The 15,942-nt window shown below is 41.7% G+C and overlaps 1 protein-coding gene across 3 annotated transcripts in view; it reads left to right on the plus strand.

Annotated features, from left to right (window-relative positions):
* sipa1l2 (signal-induced proliferation-associated 1 like 2) overlaps window positions 1-15,942 on the plus strand; it is a 58,039-nt gene that overhangs the window by 12,533 nt on the left and 29,564 nt on the right. For all 3 annotated transcript variants that reach the window (XM_062447856.1, XM_062447858.1, XM_062447857.1), the window contains exons 2-6: window positions 9,446-11,098; window positions 12,259-12,386; window positions 12,969-13,157; window positions 15,161-15,335; window positions 15,560-15,663. In XM_062447856.1, the coding sequence (XP_062303840.1) occupies window positions 9,688-11,098; window positions 12,259-12,386; window positions 12,969-13,157; window positions 15,161-15,335; window positions 15,560-15,663 (2,007 nt within the window). In that variant the 5' untranslated portion in view covers window positions 9,446-9,687. The remainder of the gene's footprint in view (window positions 1-9,445; window positions 11,099-12,258; window positions 12,387-12,968; window positions 13,158-15,160; window positions 15,336-15,559; window positions 15,664-15,942) is intronic.

Below are 15,942 nucleotides of genomic sequence, written 5' to 3' on the forward strand. Positions count from 1 at the left end.
CAGTCCAAATCCTAAAGGATTACCAAAACTATAGTAGAGTAGTATCTGTTACAATAAAGGAACAAAATTACGTTACATTTAGATCAAATTTATTATATTACATGAGTAGAGGTGTAATAACATATCGTCGTACAATATATCTGTGCGATGCAAACATTTTACAATATTTAGTTATTTCTACGATATGACGCCCGTTTTATTCTATTGGTTGAGCACCTGCTGCATCAAGCCTGGTTTATGCTTCTGCGGGTCTGCATTAATGTCATGTGCGGATGTGCGGAGACACGCTCAACATTTATAGTTGTGCGGCCTTGTTGTGTAATTCTTTTTGGACGAGACAGCGCTATCGTGCAAAATTTACGTTTTTTTTTTTTTTTTTCAGCTAACAGAGCTAGCTGGAAAATCAAACGAACCCTGTGGATTGTTCTTGCTCCGGCTTTAACTTCTGGATATTCGGCAGCGTTGCCACAACGGACAGAATGGCTTCGCTTGCATCTTTCTCCGCCGCCATTACCGAACGACAACACAAACTAGCGCACGACATCGTTGTAGTTCTCAGCCACTCCCTCTGTTCGCTGATTGGACAGGTAGAAAGTGAACCGGAGACATCTGACGTACCTCAAGCCCAGACGCAGTACAGAAGCAAAATCAAAATTGAGCGGAAGTACGTAGGAGGGCAGAGCCAGGCTATCCCAGACCTTCTGTACAAATGAAATGTACGAGGGTCTGGTTAGGACCAGGCTAGTAGAACATAACATTTCATAATAATTTCAGTAAATCAAACAGCTGCAAGACCCAGTGAAATGTTATATATAGCTAGAAAACTAACGCTAGCATCGCTAACAACATTGGCTAACTCAACTTCGGTAGTGTAACCAAGCTTTTTGTAGGTTTGTTTTAGATATAATTTTATATGGTCGTGTGGACAATAAGACACGGACGCAGGCTCTTTTTACAACTTGTATTTTACCACTGCTCTTCTTGACATCGCCATTCGAACAGTAGGGATGGGAGGATCGATCCTAAAGTATTGATATTTTCGATACTAGCATTGTATCAAAAGGATCGATTCTCAATTTGAAATATCGATCCTACCTGGGATTTAACAAGTGATTTTAGAATACTTTTATAATAGTAGTAGGTCGTATAATATAGAAATTTACTTAAATAAGAAAGTCAATAGGAACTATTTTTTCTTCCGCTGTGTCTGTGCTTATCATGAGTTCATCAGCGGCAGCGCGCCGCGCTCTCTCACTCTCACTCAGTGAAAGCGCAGATTCGAGTGCATTGCTGCGGTCATGACTGAAAGAAAAAGAAGCATAATCTGGAGTTATTTCACTCCAGTTAACAACGATGAAGCTTCATGTGACATTTGTCAAACAACAATAAGCCTTTGTGGCAATACCACAAACATGACAAGCATCTAAAAGTTAAACACCCTAAAGAGCACAACGAAGTACAGCTGACGCGAGCAGAGGAGGCAACAATGCCTATTGCAGGTTATTTCATATTAATAACGATGGCTTTCAGAATGCATTATAAAATTACTCAAATAAAAATATTTCATAGAAGTATCGGTATCGATATCGACAATACTGGTCTTGAAAGTACTTGGTATCGGATCGAAAAGAAAATTATTGGTATCGCCCATCACTATCGAACAGCCCTCACTGACTTCACGTAATGCTTACGTCAGCGTCATGCCTACGGCAACTCCCGAGGGACAAAACACCCTTGTCCGTTGAACATAGAAAGGTCTGCTACAGTAGGCTATCCTCAGGATTTGCAAGCTAGCTAAACTTATACTATATCTAAAATAATGTTGTAGACATAACAATGCATTTCGCCACTAAATGAATAACTTGGCTTTATTTCTGGACATACAATCCACAACCGAAATGTGTTACACAATGCTGTAAGATCGCCTCGTGCATTGCTTGGTATTGTAGCGACAATACTCTTGGTACCCAGAATGCCCCGCGGCAAGCTGAAAAGCTACGAAGTTAAGGGCATTAGCTTAGTTAGATAAGCATTGTTTGGAGTTCTATTGTTGTGTTCCTTCTGTTTTGATATGTGTCATGCTATGGTCTGTAGTTTAAATAATTTGAGTGTTCACCCTGATTGGGAATGTTGTCTAGTTAGATGGCTATCCAAGCTGTCCAATGGGAAAGTGTGACTGGATAAATAAACAGTCATGAGCATTGTACCACTCAACGCTAACCGGCGCTATGGTATTGTTGTTCCCGTTTAAAGTGCGGCCTATATACCAGTGCGGCCTAAACTCCGATATACAAACACAAAGCTCCCATACTGGTGGGGTGTGGCTTATAGAAAATGCAGCTTATTTTCCGAAAAATACGGTACTAGTTTTTTTCTCGCAAATTTGTGACTTTATTAATTCGGAAAATCTCCGACTTTTTTCTTGCAAAATTACTATTTTCTTTCTCGCAAATTTATGACTTTAATCTCGGAATATTACCCCCCTCCTTCTTTTCATTGCACTTTTTGAAGGTTTGTAGCATTATTTCAGCAGTCAGTTATAGCATACATTTACATTTATTCATTTAGCAGACGGTTCTATCCAAAGCGACTTCCAAGAGCTATTCAAAGATTGGGGTTCAAAGATGGCCAAATAAAAATATTGTATTTTACAAATGTATTTTAAGTTATATTGTGCTTTGTTGGTATAATGTCGGCTATAATGTAAAACATATAAATACATATTTTGAAATTGTAATTTTGTAATAAATATTTTATTTGAAAAGCAAGACAAAAAGTAAAAATTAAATATTCAAATGGAGGCATGCAAACCCAACTCGTTGCAACGCATGCAACTTAATTTATTGTTGCTTGGATGGCAGCTGTGTTGACTATCAGTGCCTCAGGTTATTTGGGGATGTTTGTTTGCAGAAAAAGATTTATGACCAAACTGTGGGTGTATATATATTTGTGTGCTGTTGTGTTTGGGTGTGTGTGGGGCCTGGTTAGAGGCCAACGGTGTTCACCTTTTTAACTGCACATCCCCACCTCTTCTCTCCTAGAGTAGGGCTTCATCCTAACCCATATAGGCTACTTTTACTTTTAGTATTGCAGCTACACTTACACAGTATGAACTGTTGCAGGCAGTATGCAACCTAGGGTTTATTGCTTTGTATATTTAGCCTTTCAAAGCATATAGGTCTGCTATTATAGCATTGTCTACAGTTGACACCTGCTCCGCGGCGTAAAGGATTATGGGGCAGAAAATCCAGAAAAGCATGCTGGCTTTCATAATACAACCTGTAGCATTTCACAGTATGCCATCCTGGCATGTAACGGGACAGAATAAATATTAGTCCAACACTGTAACCCTAACCCCCCCCAAAAAGCTAAAGTGACAAACCAGTTCCTTCCCTTCAAATATAATTTTTTATTTTTTCAAAGTTGACTGGCATCACATTTCCAGTCATTTTTATACCATATCCTTTTTATCAAATTTCTCTTTATTGAACAGAAATGGCAAGCTGCAGCGACTGTGTCTTTCTATTTCCAGCTGGGAAGGTGCATGCTGTCTTGTCTCTCATTGTGTGTCTGTATTCTGCTGGTGAAAGGGTGTTGGTTGAGGGTTGGTGCAGCGGCAGAATACATGTGGGGTTATGGTAATGAGATGGCAGAGGGAAAACTGAAGCCGGGGGGGGGGGGGGGGGGGCGTAGGCCTTGCTGGAATGAGTATGGGAAACGGGGGAGAGAAAAATGGGGGGTGGGAGAGTGGGTAGCGGAATCCCCCCTCACAGTGGGGTGTGAGGACCTCGCTAACTCTCCGTTTGCTCAACCTCCCCACCCCCCACCACCACCATCTAGTCCACCAGATGGTGGATATTTAGGGATGCGGTGCTTGCTTTACTTTGTGTAGGCTAGGTGTTGAGGTTGTCAACCGCTAGCTTATAAGGGGAGGGGCAGCCTCCATTCAAGCAGAGGGCAGTGAGAGCTTTTGGAGCCTCACCAGCTACCTGCTGCTCTGGATTCATGGGGATTTCAATAGCTGCCTCTCTCTCGCTCTTGCTCGCTCCCCAGGTCTTTCTCCCCTGTTTTTCTTTTTCAAGAGCATTGTAGCATGAATGATACTTGCCTCTCTCTGTCTCTTCTCTCACTCTCTTTTAAAATCGCCAGACAATTCAACAAGCTGCTGTCCTCAAATAGCTCTCTGGGAAATCCCGGTGGTAAACCGCGTAGGAGGCTCGCTAACGTGAAAGGACTGTTTCTCCGTCTCCCTCTCTCTTTTCCCACTAGCTCACATGCACTCTCTCTTTTACATCTCTCTTACCATCTCCCCATGCTCTCAACTGCTGTCAACACCTGTTTTAATAGTGTGTCTTCTCACTCTCACTCCGTCCCTTCCTCTCCATTTTCTGTCATTGTCACAGATCACAGCAATGTCCTATTGGTTTAAATCAATAGAAAATTGACTTTGGACATCATGGCCTTATTTTTGTTTGAGTTACATCCATCCATGTGATTGGTCTACATGTGCGCCCTTGGATTCACATGTGAGTGTTGCTGTGCCAAACATTGACGTCAAGCAGATCCTGAACAAACACAGTACACAGGGACAACATCAAGAGCTGTGGCAGAGTGAAAACAGGCATCCCCCCCCCCCCCCACACACACACACTATTCTTTATCTCTTATCCGTCCTATCTTCACTGAAAGATGTGTCCAGAGGCCTGTGCATGTGGGTAATGTTTGTATTTTGTGAGGATCTCACTATTTGGTAAACAAACTATAGGCATACCTAATCTTTCTGCTGCCCACCCCTCCCCCCACACTATTTTTTTACAGAGTGGTTAAACACGATCAGAGTTTTTATCTAGAACACCTGTCCTTTCCAAACAATCCCTCACTTATCTTTCAGTCTTTAGCTCCAGGGCTAACTGAAGACTCACCTGTCTGCTATAAACACAAAAATGCTTGTGCATACAATGGTATACACAAGCTGTTTTTCCACAACCCTCAAAAAAAAAATCCAAGCCAAACAAACAAACATAAAACACTGAATAATGTTTGGTATGAATACAAAGTTCCTGTGTGGAGCTCTCTAGAAATGTCCTGAGAAGGCTTTGTTTTGCTCAGAGCTGTATTACATGATGCTAGTAAGTTTCCAATGACATGCTGTAGGGAAGGCATGCTGGGAGATAAAACCTTAATATATAGTAGGTACTGTAGTAACACTACAATCTCCAGAGGACAGTTGGGTCTGTGCCATTGCATCCAGACAGTAGCTATATTTAGCACACCAGGGTCCTAAGGTTTGTAGAACAATGCAGTGCATTTAACCTTCCTACTAGACCAAAAGAGAGTAGCACATGTTAGGTATTACTTTTCAAAAGTCCAGAGGGGTCAAAATGTAAATAACTAAACATTAGCACATTTAAATGCTCCAAAATTCCACATGGCTTTTTGTAAAAAAAAAAAGAAAAAAAAAGAGATATATGGGTTGACTTTTCTAGCATGAGTGGCCAGCGTCTTTGCTTGTTTGCCAGCACTGGATAGTCCCAATAAATGATATCAACCTGTTTAATCTGTTTAAGGATTAGCTAATGTAAACAACCCTTATCTTCCAAATGGCAGCTTGCCTAAACCTTAGCTGGGAACTGTTATGTTGCCAGGGGTTGACCCAGGGTGAGAAAGAGTTCTCGTGGTGTCTTGGCTTTGATTTATTCCAACAGCTGATACTGGTCGGCGCCGCCCAGTCAGCAAAGCGTAGCTCTTCCTCGCTTTCATTGCAACTCCCCCAGGCTTGTATACTCGCAACACTAACGTCATCACTTTAGGTTGCCAAAGATGCGGGCGAGAACTGACACGGCAGACAAGCAAGACAAAAACAGAAGGCCATTAGAAGCCACACTACCTGTACTTGCACAAGGCACTGAAGATGGGTGGTTAATGGGAAACAGAGTGTGTCTGGAGGCCAGCGGGGCAGCTGGTTTGTTCAGTAAAACAACAACCTAGCAGTGGCACAAATGTTAAAATCAAAATAGCTATATAAGCCCCCTAAACAAACACACACAAACACTCCATGAACACCACCCCATAAGGGTCTTCACAGGGGGCGTGGCGTCTTTCATCTACTCCCCAGACTGAGACACCCGAGTGTTTACTTTAAACACCTTGATGTTTCACATTTCCTGGGCTTTGTTTATCTTACAGCCTCTGTAGATGTCCTCCTTAGGTCCACCTACCACCTCTCCTAAACGAAAGCTAAACTATAGATTGTTTCCCCATCTACATATACACCCCCCAGACCCAACCTCTGTCTTTTGCCTTCCACAAGGGAATTGTCAGCTTCATGTAAACGCTTACTGATTTGGCCCCCGGACCCTGAAATTGGAATCAAATGTATGCGTAGTGCTTGAGGGGGAGAACTCTGGCGTTGGAATGTGAATGTGAACCGATCCCTGCTGTCGGACCCAGAGAGCCTGCTCTGCTTGGAATAAATCCTGGTGGAGAACCCCCACCCCCCCCACCCCGGCACAGAAAGCATTATGTGCCACAACTGAGGGGGGGCAGGCGGGCGTCTGGGAGGCAGGAATGTGAAGGGGTGGGAGGTTTAAACTCAGGCACCTAACAAGGCAAAAAAATAGAAGACGGGTGGAGCCCATGCTGGCTTAGTCATTTCTTAATGATGTGTCGGTGCCAGTGTTGGTTGGCCATGAAAAGTGCGCAACCCATGTAGGGAGTTGTAGCATGGCCCAAGTGTTGGGCCAGAATTTTGTAACCCTGTGCTCCCCCCGCCTCCCCAACCTTGATTGGATACAGGCCCAGTTTGCAATGAGAGCCATGTGAGCTCATTGATTTTGGGCCTTAAAGGCATATTGCGGTCAATGCCTTGGCTAGATTTTTTATGACTGCCTGAGGTGTGGCCGTAAAGGACCAGTTAGGAAAAATGTATGATCTCTTTACTTATTTATTTACTTATTATTTTTATGCTCATGAAATGTTGTTGTTGTTGTTGTATTAGTGCGCCATTTGCCGCCATGCAAATTACAAGTGTAGCCAACTGGTGTCATAAAGTGTGTAGCAAACAGGCACTGCCCCTTTAACACATCTGTAAAACTATTCTCACAATCTACCGTGAGACAGTACTGACATGCTTGTAAAACAAGTAGCTAGAGTGAGTTTTCTTGTGTGTTAATCCTGTAAATGTAAAAAAAAAATATTAATACTTGAACCATCTACAAATGTCATGATTTAGCATCTTAAATATCTATTTTGTATTTCGACTACAACTGTATCAGGTCAAGAGATGTGTAAGTATACACTGGCAATCATCAAGAGCAATCATTCTCCTTTTGATCACTACCCTCAAAGAGGTAGTCTCAGAAGAAATGATACAGTGGGCCACACAAAGATTTGTTATCATTTCATCACATCACAATTAAAGAAACAATAACAAAATAATTGTAGGCATAGACTTCTGAATGGCACTCTTCAGAATAGAGAATCTCCCACTTTCAATGAAAACATATCTTTGCTCCCCATATCATATTTGGACATGTGCTTCTGATTTGAGGTCTTGCATCAGTCATGTTGTTGCCAAGCCTGTCCATGGACTGTCTGCTCAGGTGTGTAGGATGTGCATTTTTTTTTTAATTGAAGACATTAGGGATGCTCTTTTCTTGCAAGTAGAGAAAAGAATGTCCCAGGTTGCTGTTTGTTAGGATTAACTGTTGTGAAGACCGTATCAAGAATCCCTAGTACGCTTAGCACATGTCATTTTAAACCCTCCTTCCTTACAGAGATGATGGGTACACACGCGGAGAGACAACTGTCTCTGTGGATTTGGGACTGGGCAGCATTAGCTCTGGCTGCTCATTGATCTCCTTTCCTGGTATTATTCTCATCATTATCACAACTTGATATGGATTATGTTGTAATCTCCCAATTCAACCAAGGAACACTGCCATAAGCAGTCTGGAGTAATTGTGTCTGAAATCCTCCCAAAATAATGACTGTTGGACTCCAAGCTGTATCTAAATAGAACACAGGGAGAGATGAAATATATTACGCACATATTACATGATCTGAAATATCTTGATTAATGTTGCTGTTGGACTAGACAACACCAGTCTGAATGTAGGTTATTTTCAGCCTCTGGCTGAAATCATAGACCTGATCAAAGTTGGTCCTACAATTACAGCCCCACCAGATGTAATGGTAATCAATGAGAAAGTGTAACAAAAACTGGTAATGACATAGTCAGGGACTAATATATTTTCTGTGAGGCAGTAGTGGGGGAACTTTTATTTCGTTTGGATACAGGGGTTGATCCATAAATATCCATCCCTCCTCTTTTGTTATAAACTCTGCCAGGGTTTCAGTGCCAGCTTTGCACTGAATTCTGGGGTTTTAGAAGATTTTGTGTGTCAACTGGATATATGGGAGGAACTTATGACCCTGTTGTTTTAAGATATTTGTTGTTTTCCAGTCCAGTTCAATTCACAGGGCCAGATATAGGTAGATTGGAGGGTTGGTTTTCCGTTGCATTTAGCTTCACTGTGTTTCACTTTGCGGATCAGATAACAAAGAATAGAACTACTGTATGTGTTCTGCGGAAGGATATTCTAATTATGTTTTATATTTACTATATCTGCTTTTTAATCTGCTCTGTTAGACCCTGTTACTAATTGAAGTCTTAGAACCAAAGCCATCCCTTTTGGTTGGGCTGGAAGCTTTCACATGCATGACAGGTGGGATGGGGGTGGGGAGAGGGGTGCAGGAAATGTCATCTATCCATATTCATCTTGCACTTTCATGATCTGTTTGCTCTCAAATGGTCAGACATCAAGGCCATGCATTTAATGAATGCTCCCTCATCCCTCCTTTCCCCCTCCACACTTTATTAGTGGCCTTTAATAATAAATGGAGGCATCATTGGTGCAGATGGCATCTCTTGCCCTGTCTCAGGCACCACACTGTGCCGTTTCCAATTTTAGGATAGGTGTCTTATGTAGTTATTGCAAATTGGTTTTTACACCTCCTGTGTGTTATTAATGCTCAATGCTTGTTTAAACCCTGGGCTGGTGCATGCCGGGTACAACAAAACCTTCCACACATGAAAGGATGCACAATCTTCTGTCTGGATTTTTGGGAATTATGTAGATGGTTCAAAGTTGAAATATATTCCATGAATATATTGTATGCACTCCAGTTATTTTTCCAATGATGGTGGTGTGGTAGTATTATTACATAATTCATCTTTTATTTTTGATTTAACATGCCCTTTAATGCTCTAAATACATTTCAAAGATTCCAGCAAACCCATAAAAACAATATATGTCGCTTTGACATATATTGATGCAAGCATATCGTATCAATTAATCTGGGCTTGGGTTGGATCTTGTGCCTTACTTGAAAGACGGATCTTTGGATTATGAAATTAACTATTGTGTTCTTTGTCTCATTTCAGATTGTGGTACAAAAAATACACCAATGTGGCTGTTACAGACTGATGAGGACAACCTGTAGGGATAAATATTCTCAGTTTTTTCTCAGAAGAAGGACTCCTCTAATGGATTATGGACCTGGTGAAGTCAACTACCTATTAGTTATTAGCCAACTGAGAAAGAAGAGGTGCAACTGCTGTGAAACTCTATCATATGGCTTGTATTAAAGAGCAGAATTGGATTGAGGGGCGCCTGTGCTCAGGATATGAACGCGCCTAACTTCAGGACAGGAGACTTGACAAACCTTTCTGGAGTAGTCGAAGATTCCCAGGGCTACAATTATTTCATGCAGTTGGACAACCCATTCAATAAGAAGCTCCAGGCATTAAAGGGGAATATGGGACCTCCAATCCCCCATGGGCAGGCAGCGCCAGCCAGACCCAAGATGGGTGTCCGGGCAAGAGTGTCAGACTGGCCCCAGCGGAAGGATGGCTGGGAGGCCTGCCCTCCACCGAGGTATGACAGCCTAGTGCCATCTGACCAAAACATGGACGCCATCCCCGGAAAGAGTCAGGAGTTGCTTAACAGCACAGACTTTGAAGAGACCAAGTACCCGCTCTGCGACCTCTTAAACCATTCACCTATGAAAGGCTTCGCTAGAGTGAAGAGGAGCAACAGCGAAGTCACCATAAGTGACATCGGAGCTGAGGATATTGATCATACCACTATCAACCCCAATACGGGGGCTACCTTGCGCCGTGAGTACGGGAGCACTTCCTCCCTAGATCGGCAGGGTCTGTCCGGTGAAGGTTTCTCAGCCACGTTGAGGGGTTACCACCCAGAAGTTGCTGACCAACCCAGTGCACCTCCTCCACAAAGCTTCCCTGAACTTTTGCGTTTCAACACCGCCCTGTCCCCAAGTCTTCAGACTGCTGCCCAGATTGCGCGAGGAGACATTGTCTGCATACCGGGCTACGACTACGTTGACAGTTCCCTCCTCTATAGCCGAGAGAGGGAGCGCTCATTCATCCAGCGGATGAAGTCCGAAAAGGTGGAAACCTCAATCTTCCGGAGACTGAAGACTATGAAAAGCGAGGGAGACTACCTAGATCAGGAGGATGTCGGGAGGTTCGGCAGGCCCCTTAGTTACCAGAAGTGTTTTGCCCACTATGATGTCCAGAGTGTCCTATTCAACATTAGCGAAGCTGCTGCTAACCGTGCTGACCTTGGCCGGAGGAAGAACACCACCACAGGGGCTTCAGCAGCCTCCCAATGCCAGGCCTCTGGGACAGGGGACACCGTCATGCCCATACCCATCTGTGAATCGCCGGTGGGCAGCTGCGAAGACCTTGGACACAAAGCTAGCATGGAAGCAGATGAGGGGGACGGGAAAGGCAATCATTTGGTTCTCAGCTGCCCTTACTTTCGTAATGAGACTGGGGGTGAGGGGGAAAGGAAGTTGGCTTTGCCCAAGGCGAATAGCGCCACCTATGGGAGTGTAGGAGAGGCTTATACACTTGAATCAACGCTAAGTACCCGCTGCACCAATGCAGGTGTGTCAGTGCTAGAGATGCCAAGGGAGAGCCAAGCCTTTCCTCGAGACATGATGAAGCGCTACACCATTGAGCATGTTGATCAAGGAGCATACTACTACCACAAGTACTTTTACAATAAAGGTAGGAGCCCATCTAAATGTTTGAGGAAGTATTCACATAGCATAGAGCAACTCATACAAGTATTGCAAGCACTGCAATGTTCTCATAAATAGGTAACTGACTGAACAGCTTTTTCATATTCATCAAGCAGCCATATTGAAATCCCAGACACCACATCAACTCTATGCATTTCCACTTTGAATTTGGCATTGCTTATTATTTGCCTGTTTTGACCCTGATCTCAAGGGACTTACAGGTACTTCAAATGTCCCTTCCATGTCAAGAGTGCATGACATGTTGTGAGGTAAACATCTCTGACATTGATAGCTGCACTGCCATAATTGGTAACTCAAGAGTTTTACCCTTTGAAATGGTTTAGAATCCATAGTATGAAAAATGGATGGTCAATTACCATATGCCCCTGTCTGAGGTAATAGCTTTTCCTGAAGTCTTGCACGCTTGAACAAAAATAAGAATGGATATTAATAAAACAGAAGAAGTTCGCCTTGACAGGGGAAGCATGTACGTCGTCCTAAGTATGAGCGATCAACTGAAGCATTGGTGTATTTTGGTTGTGTGTCTTGTTCAGTATGATGATGAGGTTTTGGTTTCAGTTCCCTCCATATGTGTTCACAGCCCACACAGCTTTACAGTTCCTTCCATTGCTGTGCTTTGATCACCTCCACACTGTAGCCTCAGCCTAGGGTTAGAACTTGTGTCTGCAATTTGTTGTGCAGAAATGGGATCAAACAAAACATAATTAGGACATTCGGTTGAATAGAATTATGTTAAAAGGGATTAGCAATGGGGAAATATTCTTCAGCCTGCTGTAATGAAGAAAAATGTTTGGGGTTGTAAAATTTATGGAATTTTGGGATTGTTAACACGTCGCATGTCACAATGTTTAGTTGCTGAGTTTATGCAAACTTAAGTGCCCTTGATGAAAACCATTCCTTCTACTGGTGTTTCAGTCAATGCCGGCTTGATAAAAATAAATATATATATATATATATATATCTATATATGCAATTATTTGATTGTTTTCGAATGCTTAAGCAGTGGATAAATAAAAAAAATTGGGCAAAAGAATAATGTTTTATATTTATATGAACCACATGAATGTACATCAATATCCAGGTAGTACATGCTTATTAATGAATGATGCTGCCTTTCACTCTCAGATCACCAGAACTACTTTGGCACAGATGAGACCTTGGGTCCAGTGGCGGTCAGCGTCCGTAGGGAAAAACTGGAGGAAGGAAAAGATGGCACACAGTACAACTACCGTGTCACCTTCAGGACTAGTGAGGTAAACTGACCTGCATTGAGGGGGCAGTGTTTAAGAGACGCATTCTTGGTCTGGTATATTAGATCTTGTGCTGAAAATTTTCTTCATGTTGCCATCTTTTTTTTTTTTTTTTTACAAAGTTAGTACAAATTCTAAATAATACAATGGAACAGGGATCTGGCCATGTCCCAATGGCATAGTATACATTTTGTTTAATCGTCTAAAGTGCTGAGACTTGTAGATTTTATTGTAACATTTAACTTTAATCGGGGTGTTAATGGAAGACTTATGGGGTGCAGACAATTTGCTCTTAGTCCTGTCCCATGGGTTACATTTGAGTTCCTAAAACTTTGTCCGTCGCTAAGTAATACATTTTATTAAGCAGAAAAAAATAAAACGATACATACAGTTGCTACAATGCTCAACTCAAAACTGATGCACTCAGACTAGCACCTCAGAGGAGGCTCTTTTGGTTGACCTACTCTTTAATTATGTTGGTTGAGCTAAAACCGGGGTATTTAATATTCTGATATTTCCCGGACTTATAATAATAACATTTACATGTGGTCATTCTCCCTACACCAAACCTTCTTTTCCCTCAAGCTCACCACCCTCCGGGGAGCCATCCTTGAGGATGCGGTCCCTTCCACGGCCAAGCACGGTACGACTAAGGGCTTACCGTTGAAAGAGGTTCTGGAGTATGTGGTACCAGAGCTGAATATTCAGTGTCTTCGGCTGGCAATCAATTCACCCAAGGTGCCTGAGCAACTTCTGAAACTGGACCAGCAAGGCGTGAGTGATCTTTGACCAATACTATTACCTTGATTAAAACTGTTGAGTTTTATCATTCCTAGTTTATTCAGAGATGTGATTCTTTAAAGTCACAAAAAATTGGTCTTTGAAATTAGAAACATTCAGGGTTTTTTTAGTTGATGAATGCACAGTGGGTTCTATTTATTCTTCCTGCATGTGTGGAAACTCTTCTTCATAGTGTATATGACAGGCAGTTGTACAATAGTTATCCTGACCTTTTGTGTTAAGAGTCACAATGCTGAATTCCCAATTTTTATGTAAAGAATGAACTCCCTGGGTCGTTTTCCTACTCTACAGCTAATCCCTAAGACTGAAACTTGAATGTAGAGAGTGAATGGAACGTGGTTTAGCCTGGTACTTCTTTTAGAAACCACCCTTCAATGACGCCATTGATCTGAGTGAAGCTCCTGAGTGGGGCTTCCTTTAAGGCATTGATCTGGTTCCTCAAGTTGTTTATTAGATGTGCTGTAATGGAATTTTTCTCAAGACTCTGTCCTAATTGGTTCATGGATTAAGCATTTCTGTTCTATTGGTCTAAAGTCTGCTAACATTGATTGTATTTTGTTATGGTCTGGGAAAAAGTACAAACCTGGCAAGCTAACACCAAAGCCGAGTGGAAGAAGCTTCATTATTTTGAGATGATACACTGAATGTAGTTCAATATTATAGGGATGAACATGTCAGGGGATTATCCTAATTATATTAAGTAAGAGTATTTTGATTAATTCACCCCTAGACCTCCGTGACTGTCACATATTTACATTTATAGATATTTTCTCATCTTTACTCCCAAGAGGGCAGAAAAACAACACCTTATATTGCCACGTAACTCAATGTGTAAGTAATCTAAGAGGTGTAATGGAAAGGATGGATCGATTTAGCTTTTCACTACTGCAAAGGTAACATCATTTTAGTACAATAAAATAGTATTGATGAGATAGAGTTTAAGTCTGTTTAGTCAAAAAAATTAAAATAAAATAAAAAGATTGTAAAGCTGAGACTGAAATGAGCAGCAATTTTTACCTCAAGCATATAGGGGATATATCTTGACAACCATTTGGAGGAGACTAAATTAAATGGTTTACTCATGTTTTGCTAGCTTCCTCAAAATATTAATCATTCAAAGTGCTTCAGTCTTTGTTCTGCAAATCAAAGTTATTTGACCATCACCTTCTGCTAAATGTTTGGCATGGGTTGCTATGACAACTGCTGTTGTGACACTCACCAAAGAGCCCCTCTCGTGTTGGAGAGAAGGGAAGACGAGCTAAAGGTAGCACCTGCAGCTTGAATGAAAGTGAAATTGTTACTCGCAAATCTATTTTCATTTTAGCGGCTCAAATCACAATTTTTGCCTAGCGTTGAGCTGCCCTGTCTCCCCCGCACAAATCCCTATTTTGCATTGGTCCCTATGATTTTGGTTGTGGGTTGAAATGTTGCCTTTAAAACCTCTTCTCATCATCCCCCACCACTCTCCCTTATTCCAGAAGTCTCATAAATTATTCAGGACCCAACAGTTGGGTGTTGTCTGATGGGCACTCTGAATGAAATTACTCGTCTTTTGTGGTGTCGACTCCCTGTTCAGATTGATAGCACACTTAGTACGACTGTCTCAGCACCGGTGTCAGGTAATGGATATTGATAGGTCGAGATAAAATGCACTTGCCAGTAAAACGGGCTATCCTTGAGAGCTTGCACTGCGCTTTAAGCCTAATTTGACACCGCACACTGCTCACATCCACGTTGTAAATCTACAATGTTATCTAAAGATACAGACAGTGAGGGATTGTCTCTTGTCATGTATTTTTGAAAGCCACTTGGAATACAATGTAGCGATTCAATAGGAAATTGTTATTTTATTGGATAATTGTGATAAACTGACACTTAAATATCACTCTACTCACTACTCAGACCCAAGCATTTGAAAACAATACTTGACATACTAAGATGTGTTTGAACTGCCAACATTTTTTTATGTGATCCAGCTAAGCTTTCAACACAAGGTGGGAATCTTGTACTGCCGGACGGGGCAGCGAACGGAGGAAGAAATGTACAACAATGAGAATGCCAGCCCTGCCCTGGATGAGTTTCTAGATCTGCTGGGTCAAAGAGTGAGATTGAAGGGCTTCACCAAGTATAGGGCGCAACTTGACAACAAAAGTAAGTGTTCAAATGTGAAAATGTATGTGAACTTGTGCAATAACTTCAAGGTTTAACCCCCCTAAAGTGCTTTTTATAAGTTTTTACATGTTACATTATTGACCTGTTCTTTTCAATCCTGAACATTCTATTCTTGCAGTGTCTGTTTTCATGATTAGAACATCCATTACTTTGTATTGTTCTGTGTCAGTCAGTCTGACCTCAATTCTTTGTTTTTGTGTCAGCGGATTCCACGGGAACCCACTCTCTCTACACCAACTATAAAGATTGTGAGCTGATGTTCCATGTATCCACACTGCTCCCATACACTTCCAATAACAGACAACAGGTGAGAAGACACATCATCTTAGGTTTTAAATTAGAAAATACTTAGTTATACAAATAATTTAAAGGTAAATTATTACCCACACATATTAAACATTAGAATCCAAAACATTTCAAGATTATGTTAATATTTGATATGTAGGTTAAGTATGTTATGCTAGCTGTAAGGCAAGAATTTGCAAATCAATTGTTTTTAATTTGATATGAAGGAATCAAGTTGCTTTATAATGGTTTCCCAGAAAGACAAGTTAGTTCTGTGAAACAAATATTGTTTTTCCTCCAT

The sequence above is a fragment of the Osmerus eperlanus genome, chromosome 22 (genome assembly GCF_963692335.1).
Source record: "Osmerus eperlanus chromosome 22, fOsmEpe2.1, whole genome shotgun sequence".
NCBI lineage: Eukaryota > Metazoa > Chordata > Actinopteri > Osmeriformes > Osmeridae > Osmerus > Osmerus eperlanus.